General features: G+C 43.0%; 3 protein-coding genes and 4 long non-coding RNA genes across 7 annotated transcripts; 5 read left to right on the top strand and 2 right to left on the bottom strand.

Moving 5' to 3' along the window:
• The first annotated feature begins 563 nt into the window (after nt 1-563).
• Nucleotides 564-2,297, top strand: LOC136199876 (uncharacterized). The gene is made up of 2 exons (XR_010673223.1): nt 564-2,118; nt 2,168-2,297. It is a non-coding gene; the product is annotated as an uncharacterized lncRNA (long non-coding RNA).
• A 204-nt stretch (nt 2,298-2,501) lies between these two features.
• On the bottom strand, nt 2,502-3,415 carry LOC136197819 (coiled-coil domain-containing protein 134-like). The gene is made up of 6 exons (XM_065987653.1): nt 3,297-3,415; nt 3,124-3,245; nt 2,991-3,075; nt 2,864-2,937; nt 2,707-2,811; nt 2,502-2,657 (listed from the first exon to the last, which is right to left on the bottom strand). Exons 1-6 carry the CDS (start codon nt 3,409-3,411, stop codon nt 2,502-2,504), a joined length of 657 nt encoding a protein of 218 aa, XP_065843725.1. The 5' UTR covers nt 3,412-3,415.
• Nucleotides 3,416-3,479: 64 nt separating this feature from the next.
• On the top strand, nt 3,480-5,629 carry LOC136184123 (uncharacterized). Its single transcript, XM_065970970.1, has 13 exons — nt 3,480-3,516; nt 3,573-3,692; nt 3,747-3,905; nt 3,958-4,195; nt 4,248-4,357; nt 4,415-4,649; nt 4,704-4,813; nt 4,869-4,960; nt 5,011-5,088; nt 5,144-5,255; nt 5,312-5,388; nt 5,443-5,517; nt 5,569-5,629. Exons 1-7 carry the CDS (start codon nt 3,487-3,489, stop codon nt 4,775-4,777), a joined length of 966 nt encoding a protein of 321 aa, XP_065827042.1. The 5' UTR covers nt 3,480-3,486; the 3' UTR covers nt 4,778-4,813; nt 4,869-4,960; nt 5,011-5,088; nt 5,144-5,255; nt 5,312-5,388; nt 5,443-5,517; nt 5,569-5,629.
• Nucleotides 4,807-7,833, top strand: LOC136197809 (histone-lysine N-methyltransferase EHMT2-like). Its single transcript, XM_065987640.1, has 12 exons — nt 4,807-4,813; nt 4,869-4,960; nt 5,144-5,255; nt 5,312-5,392; nt 5,671-5,766; nt 5,814-5,926; nt 5,981-6,019; nt 6,071-6,166; nt 6,220-6,268; nt 6,315-6,423; nt 6,471-7,531; nt 7,587-7,833. Exons 1-11 carry the CDS (start codon nt 4,807-4,809, stop codon nt 6,538-6,540), a joined length of 864 nt encoding a protein of 287 aa, XP_065843712.1. The 3' UTR covers nt 6,541-7,531; nt 7,587-7,833.
• A 1,779-nt stretch (nt 7,834-9,612) lies between these two features.
• LOC136189468 (uncharacterized) lies at nt 9,613-10,414 on the bottom strand. Its single transcript, XR_010670397.1, has 4 exons — nt 10,161-10,414; nt 10,032-10,105; nt 9,871-9,964; nt 9,613-9,818 (listed from the first exon to the last, which is right to left on the bottom strand). It is a non-coding gene; the product is annotated as an uncharacterized lncRNA (long non-coding RNA).
• A 344-nt stretch (nt 10,415-10,758) lies between these two features.
• LOC136189475 (uncharacterized) lies at nt 10,759-11,492 on the top strand. The gene is made up of 3 exons (XR_010670399.1): nt 10,759-11,147; nt 11,205-11,290; nt 11,337-11,492. It is a non-coding gene; the product is annotated as an uncharacterized lncRNA (long non-coding RNA).
• Nucleotides 11,493-11,872: 380 nt separating this feature from the next.
• Nucleotides 11,873-12,484, top strand: LOC136190049 (uncharacterized). The gene is made up of 3 exons (XR_010670506.1): nt 11,873-12,050; nt 12,224-12,263; nt 12,317-12,484. It is a non-coding gene; the product is annotated as an uncharacterized lncRNA (long non-coding RNA).
• Nucleotides 12,485-13,636: the final 1,152 nt, after the last annotated feature.

The raw sequence follows: 13,636 nt of genomic DNA, 5'->3' as shown, positions 1-13,636 counted from the left end.
TGTTTTACGTCGGAACACACGAACAGGGAAATGTAAGACTAGTTGTAGAAAGAGATGTCTACGTGAATTAATTCGTATCTTGTTTTACGTTGGAAAACACGAACAGGGAAATGTAAGACTAGTTGTAGAAAGAGATGTCTACGTGAATTAATTTGTGTCTTGTTTTACGTTGGAACACACGATCAGAGAGTAAGACCGTAGAAAGAGATGTCTACGTGAATTAATCTGTGTCTTGTTTTACGTTGGAACATACGATCAGGGAAATGTAAGACTAGTTGTAGAAAGAGATGACTACGTGAATTAATTTTTGTCTTGTTTTACGTTGGATCAGGAAAATGTAAGACTAGTTGTAGAAAGAGATGTCTACGTGAATTAATTTGTGTCTTGTTTTACGTTGGAACACACGAATAGGCAAAGGTAAGACAAAGTGTAGATGAAGATTGTCATCTCAAATTAATTTGTTTCTTGTTTTACGTTGGAACAAACGAATAGGCAAAGGTAAGACAAAGTGTAGATGAAGATTGCCTACTCAAGTTGATTTTTTTCTTGTGTTGCGTAGCCAGGCTATCCTCGGCCCCTTTGCACAAAAGCATCATAAAGAAGCTACAAGCTTGAAGAAGGAAGGCGATAGCGCAGACGTTGAAGAGGCTGGTGAAGCCAGTAAATCGGTTTGCACTTCGAAAGTTTCTGAACCTAAACTGGTGTCCGAGTCAGTGGAAGTCGATCGTTTTCGCTTGGCTATTCTTGGCTGCATCCGTTCTTTTGTCATAAAAGAGAGGCGTACATGGAAAGTCGGCAGCGAAGGAGGTCAGGTAAACTTGAAGAGCACTGGAGTAACTGTAACTCTTCCAGAGGATGCTGTAAGCGAGGAAACGAACATTTCGGTGACGTCTTATTTGCCGGAAGATTACACAGAAACTCCAGCAATAACTTGTGTTACGACAGTCTTGCCTCATGGATTGACGCTTAGAAAGAAAGCAGCAATAGAGCTGCGGCATCATCTTTGCTTAGAAACACCATTTAGAGTTAGAATTCTTTATCACAGCGGCCTTCCAAAGTGTGATGAAGGCTATCAGTTGCTTGCCGATCTGAACCAAGAAACAAGGTCTGCCATTGTCCGCGGGAAGGAATTTCGAGTGGAAAGAAATTGTATTCGCATTTTTTGTCTTGGCTTCTCCGGGCACTGTGTTGTAACGGAAGGTCATTTTTGTATTTCTCTTCGAATATACGCTCCTCTTTCTTTCACTGAAGGAGAAACAGGAAGCGTTGTTGCGTCTCTATCGTGTCAGTGCGATGAGGTTGCGAAAAAAATTGCAAAAGATCAGAGAGAATTGGCTGTTGAGCCCCGACAATACATAGACTATGTGAATGATTGCATCAAACTTGAATCAACGGATGAAGTAGAGTTGTCTGTTGATACAACGAACGACAGCTCGGCCTTGTATTCTGTTAGGGGCAAATCAAGTTACACTATTTCTGCAATAGCTTTGAAGTCAATGATTGGTGAAGGCCACATAAATTACATAACTAGGTCGTTTCTTCTTAGGTGGACAAATGACTCCTCAAAGCGTGTCGGGCTGAACTTTTCCTACAACAAAACTGGCTCTACCGAAGACTCAATTCCACTATACGCGGTAATATGGAAACCGATGCCAAGACCAGAGAATTCAACGCCTCTTTTCAATGGAAGCTCGGAGGCTCACAACGGAACAATTCAAAGGCAACTACAAGATCACTTCTCTGATAAAGCAGTAAATGCTGCGGCGAATCAATTTGCTGGAGACTGGCTAGAGGAAGTGGTATCTCCAGAAGAACGACTGTCCGTGGCTAAAAGAATTGGACACCACTGGCAGCATGTTGGAGAAACCCTTGGGCCAGACCCAAAGTTTACAACCATTGATTTGGATGACTTTAAAGCCAAGGGCAGTGATCGAGATCGGGCCCAGACAATGCTTAATACCTGGGCAGAAAAGCATCACAAAAACGCCACGAGAAGAATGCTCATACTTGCTCTGAAAGAAGAAAACCAAAACGCTTTAATATCAAAAGTTTTCGAACGTAATCCCGACAGAGTGACAGCGCAACCTCCTCCTCCATTGCACTACTCTGAAGGCACAGGTAAGGCGATGTTATTTCTATAAGCCGTGGTTTCACATGATGTTTTTAGATGTATAGTCTTGTAGCTGCGTAAAGTTAATCGCGTTGGTATTCGTAACGTTGTTGTTGACGTCTTATTTCTTTATGCATCACTGTAGACTCTGTCATGACAACTGTGAAATACAGAACTGCTCACCTGCCTTCTGGTCAAGTCGTTCCCTGCCGAAGCTTTGGGGCTGAAAGGAAAAGATTGTAGTTTGTGTTCTTTACAGTCCAAGAAGATAATAACGGAGAATAAAAGAGAGGGGTGCCAGAAAACACCAGGTATGAGAGCTATTAGTATTGAATAAACATCTATTACTACGTGTATAGCAGCTCCCATTCTGCAAATCCTTTTAAATATTTCACAGTTCATGCCTTTGTCCCTGCATTGAAGGCCCCCTTTGCTTTTCTTTTTTCTTCCGAGCCGTTTTCGTAGCAACAGTCGAACGAATCTGCTTTTCCCTATACGGATTAGTATATGTTTCCTCTTTTGGAATGAGACCCAGCTCTTGCCCCATCTACAGAGAGTAAATTGGAAACCATTTAGCCTAGATCTGGCAACATTACCAAATGCAAAAGTTGCTGATCATGTTTTTCAAACACGTCCGCATTCTGACATATTGCATAGGCCCAGCTCATTAGCCCCTTCCAATCATCATTCCTGTCATAAATCTATATGTACAAATCCTAAATTATTCTAAATCTGAGTTCTCAATGGACTTACCCTATGACTCATGTCAGGAATTCTTAGAACGAGATCTCCCATAAAAAGAGTATTTTCAAATAATTTTGACAAACCTTAAAATAATAGAGAATTTAAATGATATGAATAAATATTTCTGTGCTAGCACTTTCTCTCTTTTTTTCGTCCTGAGGAAGTTCTTTTCCTGCTTCCCACTCGTCTTCCTCCATGCTCTTTCGAACTTCAGTAAATACCTAAGCAAAAATCGCAAAAACTCGAAAATGGTACAGATCTTTCGTTACGAGAAAAATCTTGTCGAAAATCAATTTGAGCATTTTGTATTTTTTCTCGTAGTTATCCATGTCTGCTAATGATTTAGCTGCGTCGACGTGATCGATACGTTTCTGCCGGAGAAGACGTTTGTCTGCTTGGGGAGAAAGATTCGATTTTCGAGCGTAAGGCGCTGTAATCGTACAAATCTGAAGCTGAGAAATGACGCTCTTATCCGTGTCATTATCGATCGACAGCGAGACGCGAAGTTGGAGAAGGAGAAGCGCGAAAAAAGCGAAATTTGAGACACACGCCCACATGAAAGTCTCCTATCCTGCGAGCGTTAACGTAGACCAGTTTGAATCAAATTTTACTTTTTTGACGGTCTTTTTAGAATGGCCGAGGAAGCAGATGCAGCGAGCGACGTAAATGCATGCTATGTGTCTAGAAATTTCGGCTCTTGACTCGTGTTTTCGATCAGTCGCGTTCTTCGACTCCTCAAATTCCACCCGGAGTCGTTCCGAGTCCATCGGAGGAGAAACTCTACAACATGATGTGGAGAAAAGCCGAAGAATCGAACGAAAGCGACGTCGTGCGAGACGTGAGCCCGAAAAAATATCGCCTCCACATTTCCCAAAGTAAAATGCACTCTCAGATCGCTTCGAGCGAACGCGAAAGCCGTCGTTTGAGCTCAACGGAGCCAGATCCATTCGAATTGAGTCGATCAGAAAGCCGAATGAGTCCAACGATCAAAGGAACGCCTCAGAGGGCGTGGTCCGACATGGAGAAGTCGCCTTTAGCGAAAACCATTTACGTATACGCGAAATTTTTTAACGGTAAAATTTGCATAGTGTTGCACTGCGTAGGTGAGATCTGCTAATGAGGATTTGAGCGACGAGGACGGAAAAGAAGTGGGCGTGTCTACACCTCCATCACAACCGAAAGGAAGATCGACGAGACGAGTTACGCCTATTGGACACGAAATCTCAAGACCGAGAAGAAAGGAAATGGAACGAAGAGTGAAGAACGTGATTGGGACTCGAGAGAACGACGATCCAGAATTATTGAAATTTCGAGAAATCTCATCTCCAGAAAGTGACAAAGGTTTAGAATAGATATAAAGTGTAGAAAGCGATTGAGCGTTTTTGTCTGTCAGAGTCTGAACATAGTGGAGTGACTGACAGTCATCCAGTTGCATCAACTCTCAAACCAGCCACAGTAGAAGAAGAGGATCATCTATATGATGACGTCTTCACAGAAGATGAAGTAATAATTTTATTAAATGTATACGTGCTGTAATTGTTATATTAATTATTACTGTAGATGACCTTTGTTGAGAAAGATTGGCACGTTCCTGGAATATTGGACTTCAGCGATTATTCCAAAAGCGAGCTGACGCCTCTTCATTACGCAGCGTCGCTTGGAAAACGGCGATATCTATTGGAATTGATCAACGCCATTCGCTCGCAGAGGGAACCCGTTTTCAATCTGCTGACTCCAGACGGAAAGAAACACATGCTGGGAGACAACTCGAGAATATCATACAGCACAATGACAGGTAACGCAGAAAAATAGTCTTTAAAATTTTAACTACTGTATATGTATCTTATAGACATCAATTGTCTTGATGGATGCGGAAGAACTGCTCTGATGCACGCTGTTCACTGGAACCGGCTCGGCTTATGATATATGAAGGAGCTGATATTAATCTAGCAATGCCAGGTTTCAATTAAATTCGAATAATTAATTTTATTGTTGTAGTAGAGTCTATATTTAGATGGGACTACGTGTCTTCATCAGGCGGCCTATTCGTCCGATTCTGACCTCGTCAATCTTCTGCTACACCACAGAGCTGATACAGAAGCAAGGGTATGAACGCAGAACTCAGTATGCACACAAACTACATGTATCTATTACAGGACAGCGAAGGAAGGTGTCCATTACATTGGGCTGCTAATAATCCATCATCCAAAGTATTGTCGACTTTCTTAGATAAGGTAGAGGTTTATCCAGAATGATGTATTGAGGCTTCTTAATTATTACTATTCATAGGTTCCGGATCTTGATGTTAATGTTCCTGATTCTGCTGGTATGAGCTCTTTGATGTGGGACGCTTACAGCAGAATTGCAGAAAACGTGAAATTATTGCTCGACAGAGACGCAGGTAAACATCCAAATTTAAAAATAATTAAGAATCTATAAGGAACGTCTTATAAAAAGACGCCAGTCTGACTGATATCGATGGCATGGCAGCAGTTCATTGGGCTGTCCAGCAAAACAATTTGCCTTGCCTGAAGGCAGGTTTTAAGCGTTTTAATTATAAGCAAAATTAATCATGACGGTGTACGCAGTTATTGTTGACTCGTCACAGCAGCAAAATTAAAGATAACAAAGGAAAAACGATCATGCACTTTGCAGCAGAACAAGTATTTGTACATGCAACATATATAATTAATTAATTATTTTATGAATTTCAGGGTTCTCATGATTGCATTGATTTTATTCTCTCCGTTCGCGAAACGGCCATAGAAGACCAATGAAAAGTAAAGACTTAGTGAGAGTGAATATTTTTAAAACAGTATTTAAAAATGACTGTTGTCTCAGTCGAACTCCTCTTCACTGGGCTGCTGCTTGTGACCAACCGGATACAATACAGGTTCTTCTCTCAAAAGGAGGTATACGAATTCCCAATACGTTTACGTCAATAATTTTTAATTTGTAGCCAATGTGAACGCACTTGATAGTCAAGAACGCTCTGCTTATGATTATGCTATGCTGAAGGAGTTTGTCTATTCCGCTTTACTCCTCTCTAAACAGAACGCCGGGAAACGTCCTGTATAAACTTTTCAAAAGAAATTCCATGACTTGATCTATTTGAATGACGTTTAGATGACCAATTCTGATCCGAGATTGGAGAAAATAATGAAGGCAGTGTTTTCACTTTTTATTAGAATTTCTTGTTTGTAAATTTGCGTGTAGGGACTAGCTGCTGGCTGCTGGATGGCGAAGTTTACAAACAAGGGGCATGGGCCTCTTTGCAAACGACTCTTCTGGGTCAATTTTTCAAACGGAAAAGTACCTCCTTTCATTGGGAGTTCATTTAACGTGATTTTATTATGGCTCATTAGATCTGCTGGTCATCTGTGGCCAAACCAGCCAATAAAGACATCAAGTCAGGTACGAAAACTAGAAAGAATTTGCTCGTGATAATTTTTATTATTAGCTGTTCTGGTTGACATGCGTTCGAGTCCCAGCCCAGTTGTGATGTCACGCAAGGACTTTGATCCACTTGTGAAGCACCAGTGGGCCTTTTCGGTTCTGACGCCATCAAGGTAAAATACGTCTCACGTGATACATTTTTAATTGTACAATTATTTAGAGTCATAAACCTGGTAGCATACGCAGAAGCGACTATCGTTTCTGGACAGAAGGACTGCAGACTATACTAACCATAGGTATGGAAAATATTTCAAACCCGACTCAACCGACTCATTAATTTATTACTTTTTTTATATACTCGTTTGTACCGCTAGAGTCGTTTTTTTACCGCTTCAAACCCGTCGCTGGTTGTTTATCGCACCCACACAACAACACCCCGTCGACGTCACGACCTCGCCCCACGCACGCAACTCATGTAACTCGTCACGTGTTCGCGAGAACGTCTTGGCCAGTGGCCACTGCTACTAAATTTTTACGTCGCACCGCCCGTCGTAGAGAGATGCCAAATCAATTCGCTCTCGTCGTCGTCGTCGCGACGACACTCGCTCTCGCATCAGTGACGGCGCTTTCGTGGCGAGTTCCTCGTCGCGCAATCGTCGAATTCGAAGCGACGCGGAAAACGCCGCCGCCGCCATTTCATCATCCGTACGAATCGTCTTCCCGACGCGCCATCGTCGCCGACGGCCTTTTCGCGACGTTCAGCAACGACGACGACGATGTCATCGTTCGTCGAGCGTTGCGTCAAGGGAACGTCGCTACGGCGTGCAGTCGTTTCGCGCGCGACAACGAACGAAGCGTGCGACTCATCTACGGACGATCGATAAGGGGCAAAGGCTGCGAGTTCATCGAAATGGCGAAGAATCTGCGTCGCGCTAACGCGTCCGGTATGATTCTCGTCAATTCGCACGACGAACCTCTCTGGGCGACCGGCGACGGCGTTGTCGACGATTTCGTCGTCGTCGGCGTCAATCAGTCGGTTGGGCAAGCGCTGGAGACGTTTAGCGAGGAGTTGTGGGACGTGAGCGTGAGTATACGCGCACCTGGGTCCGATGACGAAAGCGATGACTCTCCGCGATCGAAGTCGAATGACCCGAAATTTATCAATGCGCGATCGTTTATCGTTATCTGCGTCGCGTTCGGTCTTGTCATTGCGCTCGCCTTGTGATCCCGACTGTGTTAAAGCGTAGCTTTCCTCTCCATTGCACTGCTTTGGGGACACAAGTAAGGCTGTGTTTCTTAATTTAATTAAGTTGTGCAGTTTCATACATTGTTTTAGGGTGTATTGTCTCAAGAAGCTGCGTAAAGGGTAGTCGTGTTAGTATTTGTAATAGGGATGCCTGACCTTGTCTGACTTTGAACGCCTGCAGTAGTTTGTAGCTGTCTAACTTTTTCTACATGCTGGTAAGGGGCAGTGCCTCCCAGCCACTTTCTTTAGTTCTATAATATTGATTGCCTAAAAACGCTTTGTAGGGTTTGCTTCTGTGATTTTGTTTTTTTAGTGACAGAACACTCGAAGGTCGAAAGTCCAGGGGAGTGACTATGATTAACGAAGGGCCCGTATATTCGTGCTTGGGGTGTGGCGTTTGACGGCGTCGTGCAAACCAGAATGGCGGGCGAATGGCAACGTATTGTGCAGCCGGAAATTGTTTTCTTGGTGGACAACTTCGTCTACTCGGGACGTCTCAGAGACATCCTCATGTCAAAGAGGCTACTCTCCCCAGACGACATCGAAGCGATCGGGCTCATCAAAACCGCAAGGGAGAGAGTGCACGAGCTCATTTGGAAATACCTCAGCAAAAGGGGGCCTGGCTCGTTGCTCAAGTTCATTGAAGCGTTGGAAGAAGACAATCCTTCTCAGTCCGCATTGGCCAAACGACTACGATCACGTCTGAGTGAGGGCGCTGCTGCTAGTGCTACTGTATCTCCATCTACCAGTAAGTCTCAGGTTGATTTTATATAGAATAGGGCAGTTCTACATTCGGCGCTATAGGGTCACATTTTGATAACGTTGTACGACGACGTGCTGGCATCACAAAAGTAGGAGCTGATCGGAGGAGCGTTGAAGAGGTTGCTGAAGCCAATGAATTGGTTGGCAAGTACTGCATTATAAAGGAAGGTCATTTCTTTATTTCTGTTCGAATATATGTTCCTCTTGCTTTCACTGAGGGAGAATCAAAAGGAAACGTTGTTGCGTCTCTATCGTGTCAGTGCGATGAGGTTACGAAAAGAATGGACAAATATCAGAGAAAATTGGCTGGTGAGCCCAGAGAATGCAAAAGCTTTCAGAATGATTCCATCAGCGTTGACTCAATGGATGAAGTAGAGTTGTCTGTCGATCCGCCGCAGGGTACTTCAGCCTTGTATTCCGTTAGCGGCAAATTAAGTTACAGTATCCCTGCAACAGCTTTGAAATTATTGATTGGTGAAGAGCACATGAAGTGCAGCATAACAAGGTCGTTTTTTCTTGAGCGGATGGACTCTTCAAAAACTATCTCAGTGAACTTTACTTTCCAAAAAAAATTGACTGGCTCTACCGTACCGTTCTGCATAGTAATGTGGCGACCGATGCCAAGACCAGGGAATTTGATGCTTCTTTCTAATGGACGTCCCGAGACTCACAACGAACCAATTCAAAGGGAACTACAAGATCGTGGGATGATGATGTTAGATCGTGTTACATCTAAAGACGAACGAATTGCTCTAGCCAAAAAGATCAGAGCTAAGTGGAGGCACGTTGGAGAGGCTCTTGGACTAGAAGACGATGAACTGGACGGCTTTGCAGAGAAGAAGGACGATCGAGATCGGGCGCAGGCAATGCTCGATGCCTGGGCGCAAAAGAAGCACAAAAACGCCACAAGAAAAATGCTCATACTTGCTCTGAAGAAAGAGGGCTATGGTAAAGTGATATCAGACGTTTTCGATTGTGATCCCGACAGTATACAGCCTCCTGGACGGCACTATGCTACAAGTAAGGCTATGTTGTTTTATTAAGTATGTAGTTTAATTAACACATTCTTTTAGGTGTATAGTCTCGAGAATAGCTGCGCAAAATCTAATGGTGTTGGTATATGTAACGTTGTTAGTTGTGATGTGTGACTCTGTCGTATTTAGCTTCTTTATGCATCACTAGAATCTGCCATGACGACTGTGAAATACAGAACTGCTCACCTGCCTTCTGGTCAAGTCATTCCCTGGGCTACAGAAGAAAGATTGTGGTATGTGTTCTTTACAGTCCCAGAAGACAAAAAGGAGAGAACGCAAGAGAGGAGGAGAGTTAGAAAAAACAGCAGGTACGAGAGCTATTAGTATTGAATAAACGTCTATTGCTAAAGGCACAGCAGCTCCCATACTGCATATATTCTCTACAGTTTGTGCCTTTGTCCCTGCATTGAAGGCCCCCTTTGCCTTTCCTTCTTCTTCCGAACCGTTTTTGTAGCAACTGTTGAACTTCCCTATACGGATGAGTATATGTTTCCTCTTTTGGAATGAGACCCAGCTCTTGCCCCATCTATAGAGAGTAAATTAGAAATCATTTTAGTCTAGATCTGGCAACATTGTACCAAATGCAAAAGTTGCAGATCATGTCTTTCAAACACATCCGCATTCTCACATATTGCATTGGCCCAGCTCATTAGCCCCCTCCAATCTTCATTCCTGTCATATATGTACAACACCAAATCCTAAATTAATTAATCTAATTCTGAGTTCTCAATGGGCTTACCCTATGACTCATGTCAGGAATTCTTAGAACGAGATCTGCCATAAAAAGTGCATTTTCAAATAATTTTGACAAACCTTAAAATAATAGAGAATTTCAATGATATAAATATATATATTTCTGTGCTAGCACTTTCTCTCTGTTTTTCGTCCTGAGGAAGTTCTTTTCCTGCTTCCCACCCGTCTCCAGTAGTCCTGTGGCGTCGAAACCCGGTCGACCATCCAGCAGATCGAAGCCAAGGAAACAGATTCTAAAAAGGCCTTCTCGTCAGTTCGTCCAGCCGCGCCAGCAGCGGCGCCGTTCTGAATTCGTCAGAAGAGGTAGCCTATTGGAGCCCGCTGATGAAAGTGAATGACGACGGCGGGAAACTGGCGGGGAAAGGGTAGGACTGTTCCGTTCACGTTCGCAAGAGTAGCGCGCGTACGTTTTCGATCCACATACGGGCAGATACGGGCCCGAGTCGATCGAAGAAATGGCTTCCCCGAAAGCAAGAAAGGCGAAAAGAAAGCCGGCGGCAAAGCGAACAAGGCCGCAACGACGGACAAGAAGCGTCGTCGCCATCGCAAGGAAACCTTCTCAAGCAAGTCCATCCAGACACGGGAATCAGCTCGAAAGCGATGAGCATCATGAACTCGTTCGTCAACGACATTTTCGAGCGAATTGCCGTCGCAGCGAGCCGCTTGGCGCACTCCTCAGATATTCCTCCTGGAGCCGTAGAATCTCTATAACATGACGGTGGAGAAAAGCCGAAGAACCGAACGAAAACGACGACGTGCGAGACGTCAGCTCGAAATATTGCCTCCACAGTCGCGTTGCTCTAGAAGTGCATTTTTACTTTGGGAGGTGTGGACTCCATGCACGCCTCCCACAGTAAAATGCACTTTTGGAGCGAACGCGAAAGTCGTCGTTTGTGCTCGACAGAGACAGATCCGTTGGAGTTAAGTTGATCAGACAGCCAAATGAGCCCAAGGATCAAAGGAACGCCTCAGAAGGGGCGTCGCGTCATGCAGGCCGTTCCGGCGACGGGGGACTCGAGCAGTCAGTCGCCTTTGGCAAAAGCCATACACGTATACGCGAAGTTTTTCTCAGTTAAAATCTGCGTAGTGATGCACTGTATAGGTGAGATCTGCTAATGAGGATTTAATTAAGTCTACACTGTACTTTTTCTTTTTCTAGAAAATGGCCAAGGAAGCAGATGCAGCGAGCAACATAAATGCATGCTCTTTGTGTAAAAAATTGTTTTCACTCAAGAATATCATACAGTCAGTGCCATGTCAGGTAACGGTATTATCTATGCTTATCTTATAGACTTTAATTGCCTCAACGGACGCGGCTCTGATGCGTGCTGTTCACTGGAACTGGCTTGAATGTGCTAGGCTCATGATATATGAAGGAGCTGATATTAATCTAGCGATGCCAGGTTTTAATTAATTTAACTTAATAATTAATTCATTAGTAAAGTCTATATTTTTTGGATGGAACTATGTGTCTTCACCAGGCAGCCTATTTGTCGGATTCTGACCTCGTCAATCTTCTGCTACACCACAGAGCAAATACGGAAACAAGGGTGTAGACTCAGAATTCAGTGTGCACTAACTGCATTTATTTATTGTGTCCACTACATTGAGCTGCCAATAATCCATCTTCAACTTTCTTCGATAAGGATCTCTTTGATGTGAAGCGCTTACAGCAGAATTGCAGTAAATGCAAAATTATTGCTCGACAGATAAGCATAGCAACTACATACATGTAGTATCATGTAAAATATCGCCAGCTGTTCAGCAAAACAATTTATCTTTCAACATTTAAATTAATTATTTGAACCCTCTCCCCCGGCTCCTCCTACTGAGAAATGACAAAGGTCGAGCATGCGTTCGTCTCGAGAAGGGCGTTAACTAAGACGGCGACACAAGCAAATAAACGACGTGCTGATTTGTGAAGTGAAATATACACGGTAGCTGAAAGGCACGACGTCGAATTTGACGCGCGGCGAACGCCAAGCTCTCGAAAGATTAGCGAAACGTGATCATGAACCTGCCGTCGCTAGAGACTTCTTTTTTCGTGACGTTTCCCTCAATTTTTTGTGTGACCGAATACCTTGTTCCCTTTGCTTTGCTGGGGACGCCGCATAAAAGCGGGCGGGCCGCGGCGCGCCATCTTTGAAGTGGCCGCAGCGCTAATTTTGTTGGTTTTAGCCAAGGTCACAAAGCCGAACTCATCACTTCGAAGAATGGGGTAAGGTCGATTGTACTCAATGCGTACTCAAAATTACTTATGGCCTAAATTAGGATAACGAGAAGGTGAGGCTGCCAATCCAGCAGATGAAGAGGAGATAGTTTACTCAAACTCATTTGTGTCTTGTTTTACGTTGAAATACACGAATAGCAAGGCGTAAGACAAATTCTAGATAGATATTGTCTAAATTAAGTTGTGTCTTGTTTCACGTTGGAACACAGGAAGAGAAAGTAAGACAAATTCTTTATAGAAATTGCCTACTAAAAATTAATTTCTGTCTTGTTTCACGTTGGAACACACGAATAGGGAGTAAGACGAATTCTATATAGAGATTGCCTACTCAAACTAATTTGTGTCTTGTTTCACGTTGGAACACACGAATAGGATGTAAGACGAATTCTATATAGAGATTGCCTACTCAAATCAATTTGTGTCTTGTTTCACGTTGGAACACACGAATAGGCCGTAAGACGAATTCTATATAGAGATTACCTACTCAAATTAATTTGTGTCTTGTTTCACGTTGGAACACACGAATAGCTACAGGTAAGACGAATTCTATATAGAGATTGCCTACTCAAATCAATTTGTGTCTTGTTTCACGTTGGAACACACGAATAGCGAGTAAGACGAATTCTATATAGAGATTGCCTACTCAAATTAGTTTGTGTCTTGTTTCACGTTAAAACACACGAATAGGACGTAAGACGAATTCTATATAGAGATTGCCTACTCAAATTAATTTGTGTCTTGTTTCACGTTGGAACACACGAATAGAAGGTAAGTCGAATTCTATATAGAGATTGCCTACTCAAATTAATTTGTGTCTTGTTTCACGTTGGAACACACAAATAGGGAGTAAGACGAATTCTATATAGAGATTGCCTACTCAAATTAATTTGTGTCTTGTTTCACGTTGGAACACACGAATAGGATGTAAGACGAATTCTATATAGAGATTGCCTACTCAAATTAATTTGTGTCTTGTTTCACGTTGGAACACACGAATAGCGAGTAAGACGAATTCTATTTAGAGATTGCCTACTCAAATTAATTTGTGTCTTGTTTCACGTTGGAACACACAAATAGGGAGTAAGACGAATTCTATATAGAGATTGCCTACTCAAATTAATTTGTGTCTTGTTTCACGTTGGAACACACGAATAGGACGTAAGACGAATTCTATATAGAGATTGCCTACTCAAATTAATTTGTGTCTTGTTTCACGTTGGAACACACGAATAGCGAGTAAGACGAACTCTATATAGAGATTGCCTACTCAAATTAATTTGTGTCTTGTTTCACGTTGGAACACACAAATAGCTTGTAAGACGAATTCTATATAGAGATTGCCTACTCAAATTAATTTGTGT

This window comes from Oscarella lobularis, chromosome 1 (genome assembly GCF_947507565.1).
Source record: "Oscarella lobularis chromosome 1, ooOscLobu1.1, whole genome shotgun sequence".
Taxonomy (NCBI): domain Eukaryota; kingdom Metazoa; phylum Porifera; class Homoscleromorpha; order Homosclerophorida; family Oscarellidae; genus Oscarella; species Oscarella lobularis.
This window is presented reverse-complemented; position numbering and strand designations above follow the sequence as displayed.

Coding starts and splice junctions, on each gene's coding strand:
- LOC136197819 (XM_065987653.1), bottom strand. CDS start 3,411: ATGTGGGCGTGTGTCTCAAATTTCGCTTTTTTCGCGCTTCTCCTTCTC. Junction 2,938..2,990: donor GGACGAAAAAAAGAGAGAAA/GTGCTAGCACAG, acceptor TATTATTTTAAG/GTTTGTCAAAATTATTTGAA. Junction 2,812..2,863: donor TTCCTGACATGAGTCATAGG/GTAAGTCCATTG, acceptor TTGTACATATAG/ATTTATGACAGGAATGATGA.
- LOC136184123 (XM_065970970.1), top strand. CDS start 3,487: ATGGCCGAGGAAGCAGATGCAGCGAGCGAC. Junction 3,693..3,746: donor AAAGCGACGTCGTGCGAGAC/GTGAGCCCGAAA, acceptor ATGCACTCTCAG/ATCGCTTCGAGCGAACGCGA. Junction 4,650..4,703: donor ATCATACAGCACAATGACAG/GTAACGCAGAAA, acceptor TGTATCTTATAG/ACATCAATTGTCTTGATGGA.
- LOC136197809 (XM_065987640.1), top strand. Junction 6,269..6,314: donor CAATAAAGACATCAAGTCAG/GTACGAAAACTA, acceptor TTTTATTATTAG/CTGTTCTGGTTGACATGCGT. Junction 6,424..6,470: donor TCGGTTCTGACGCCATCAAG/GTAAAATACGTC, acceptor ACAATTATTTAG/AGTCATAAACCTGGTAGCAT.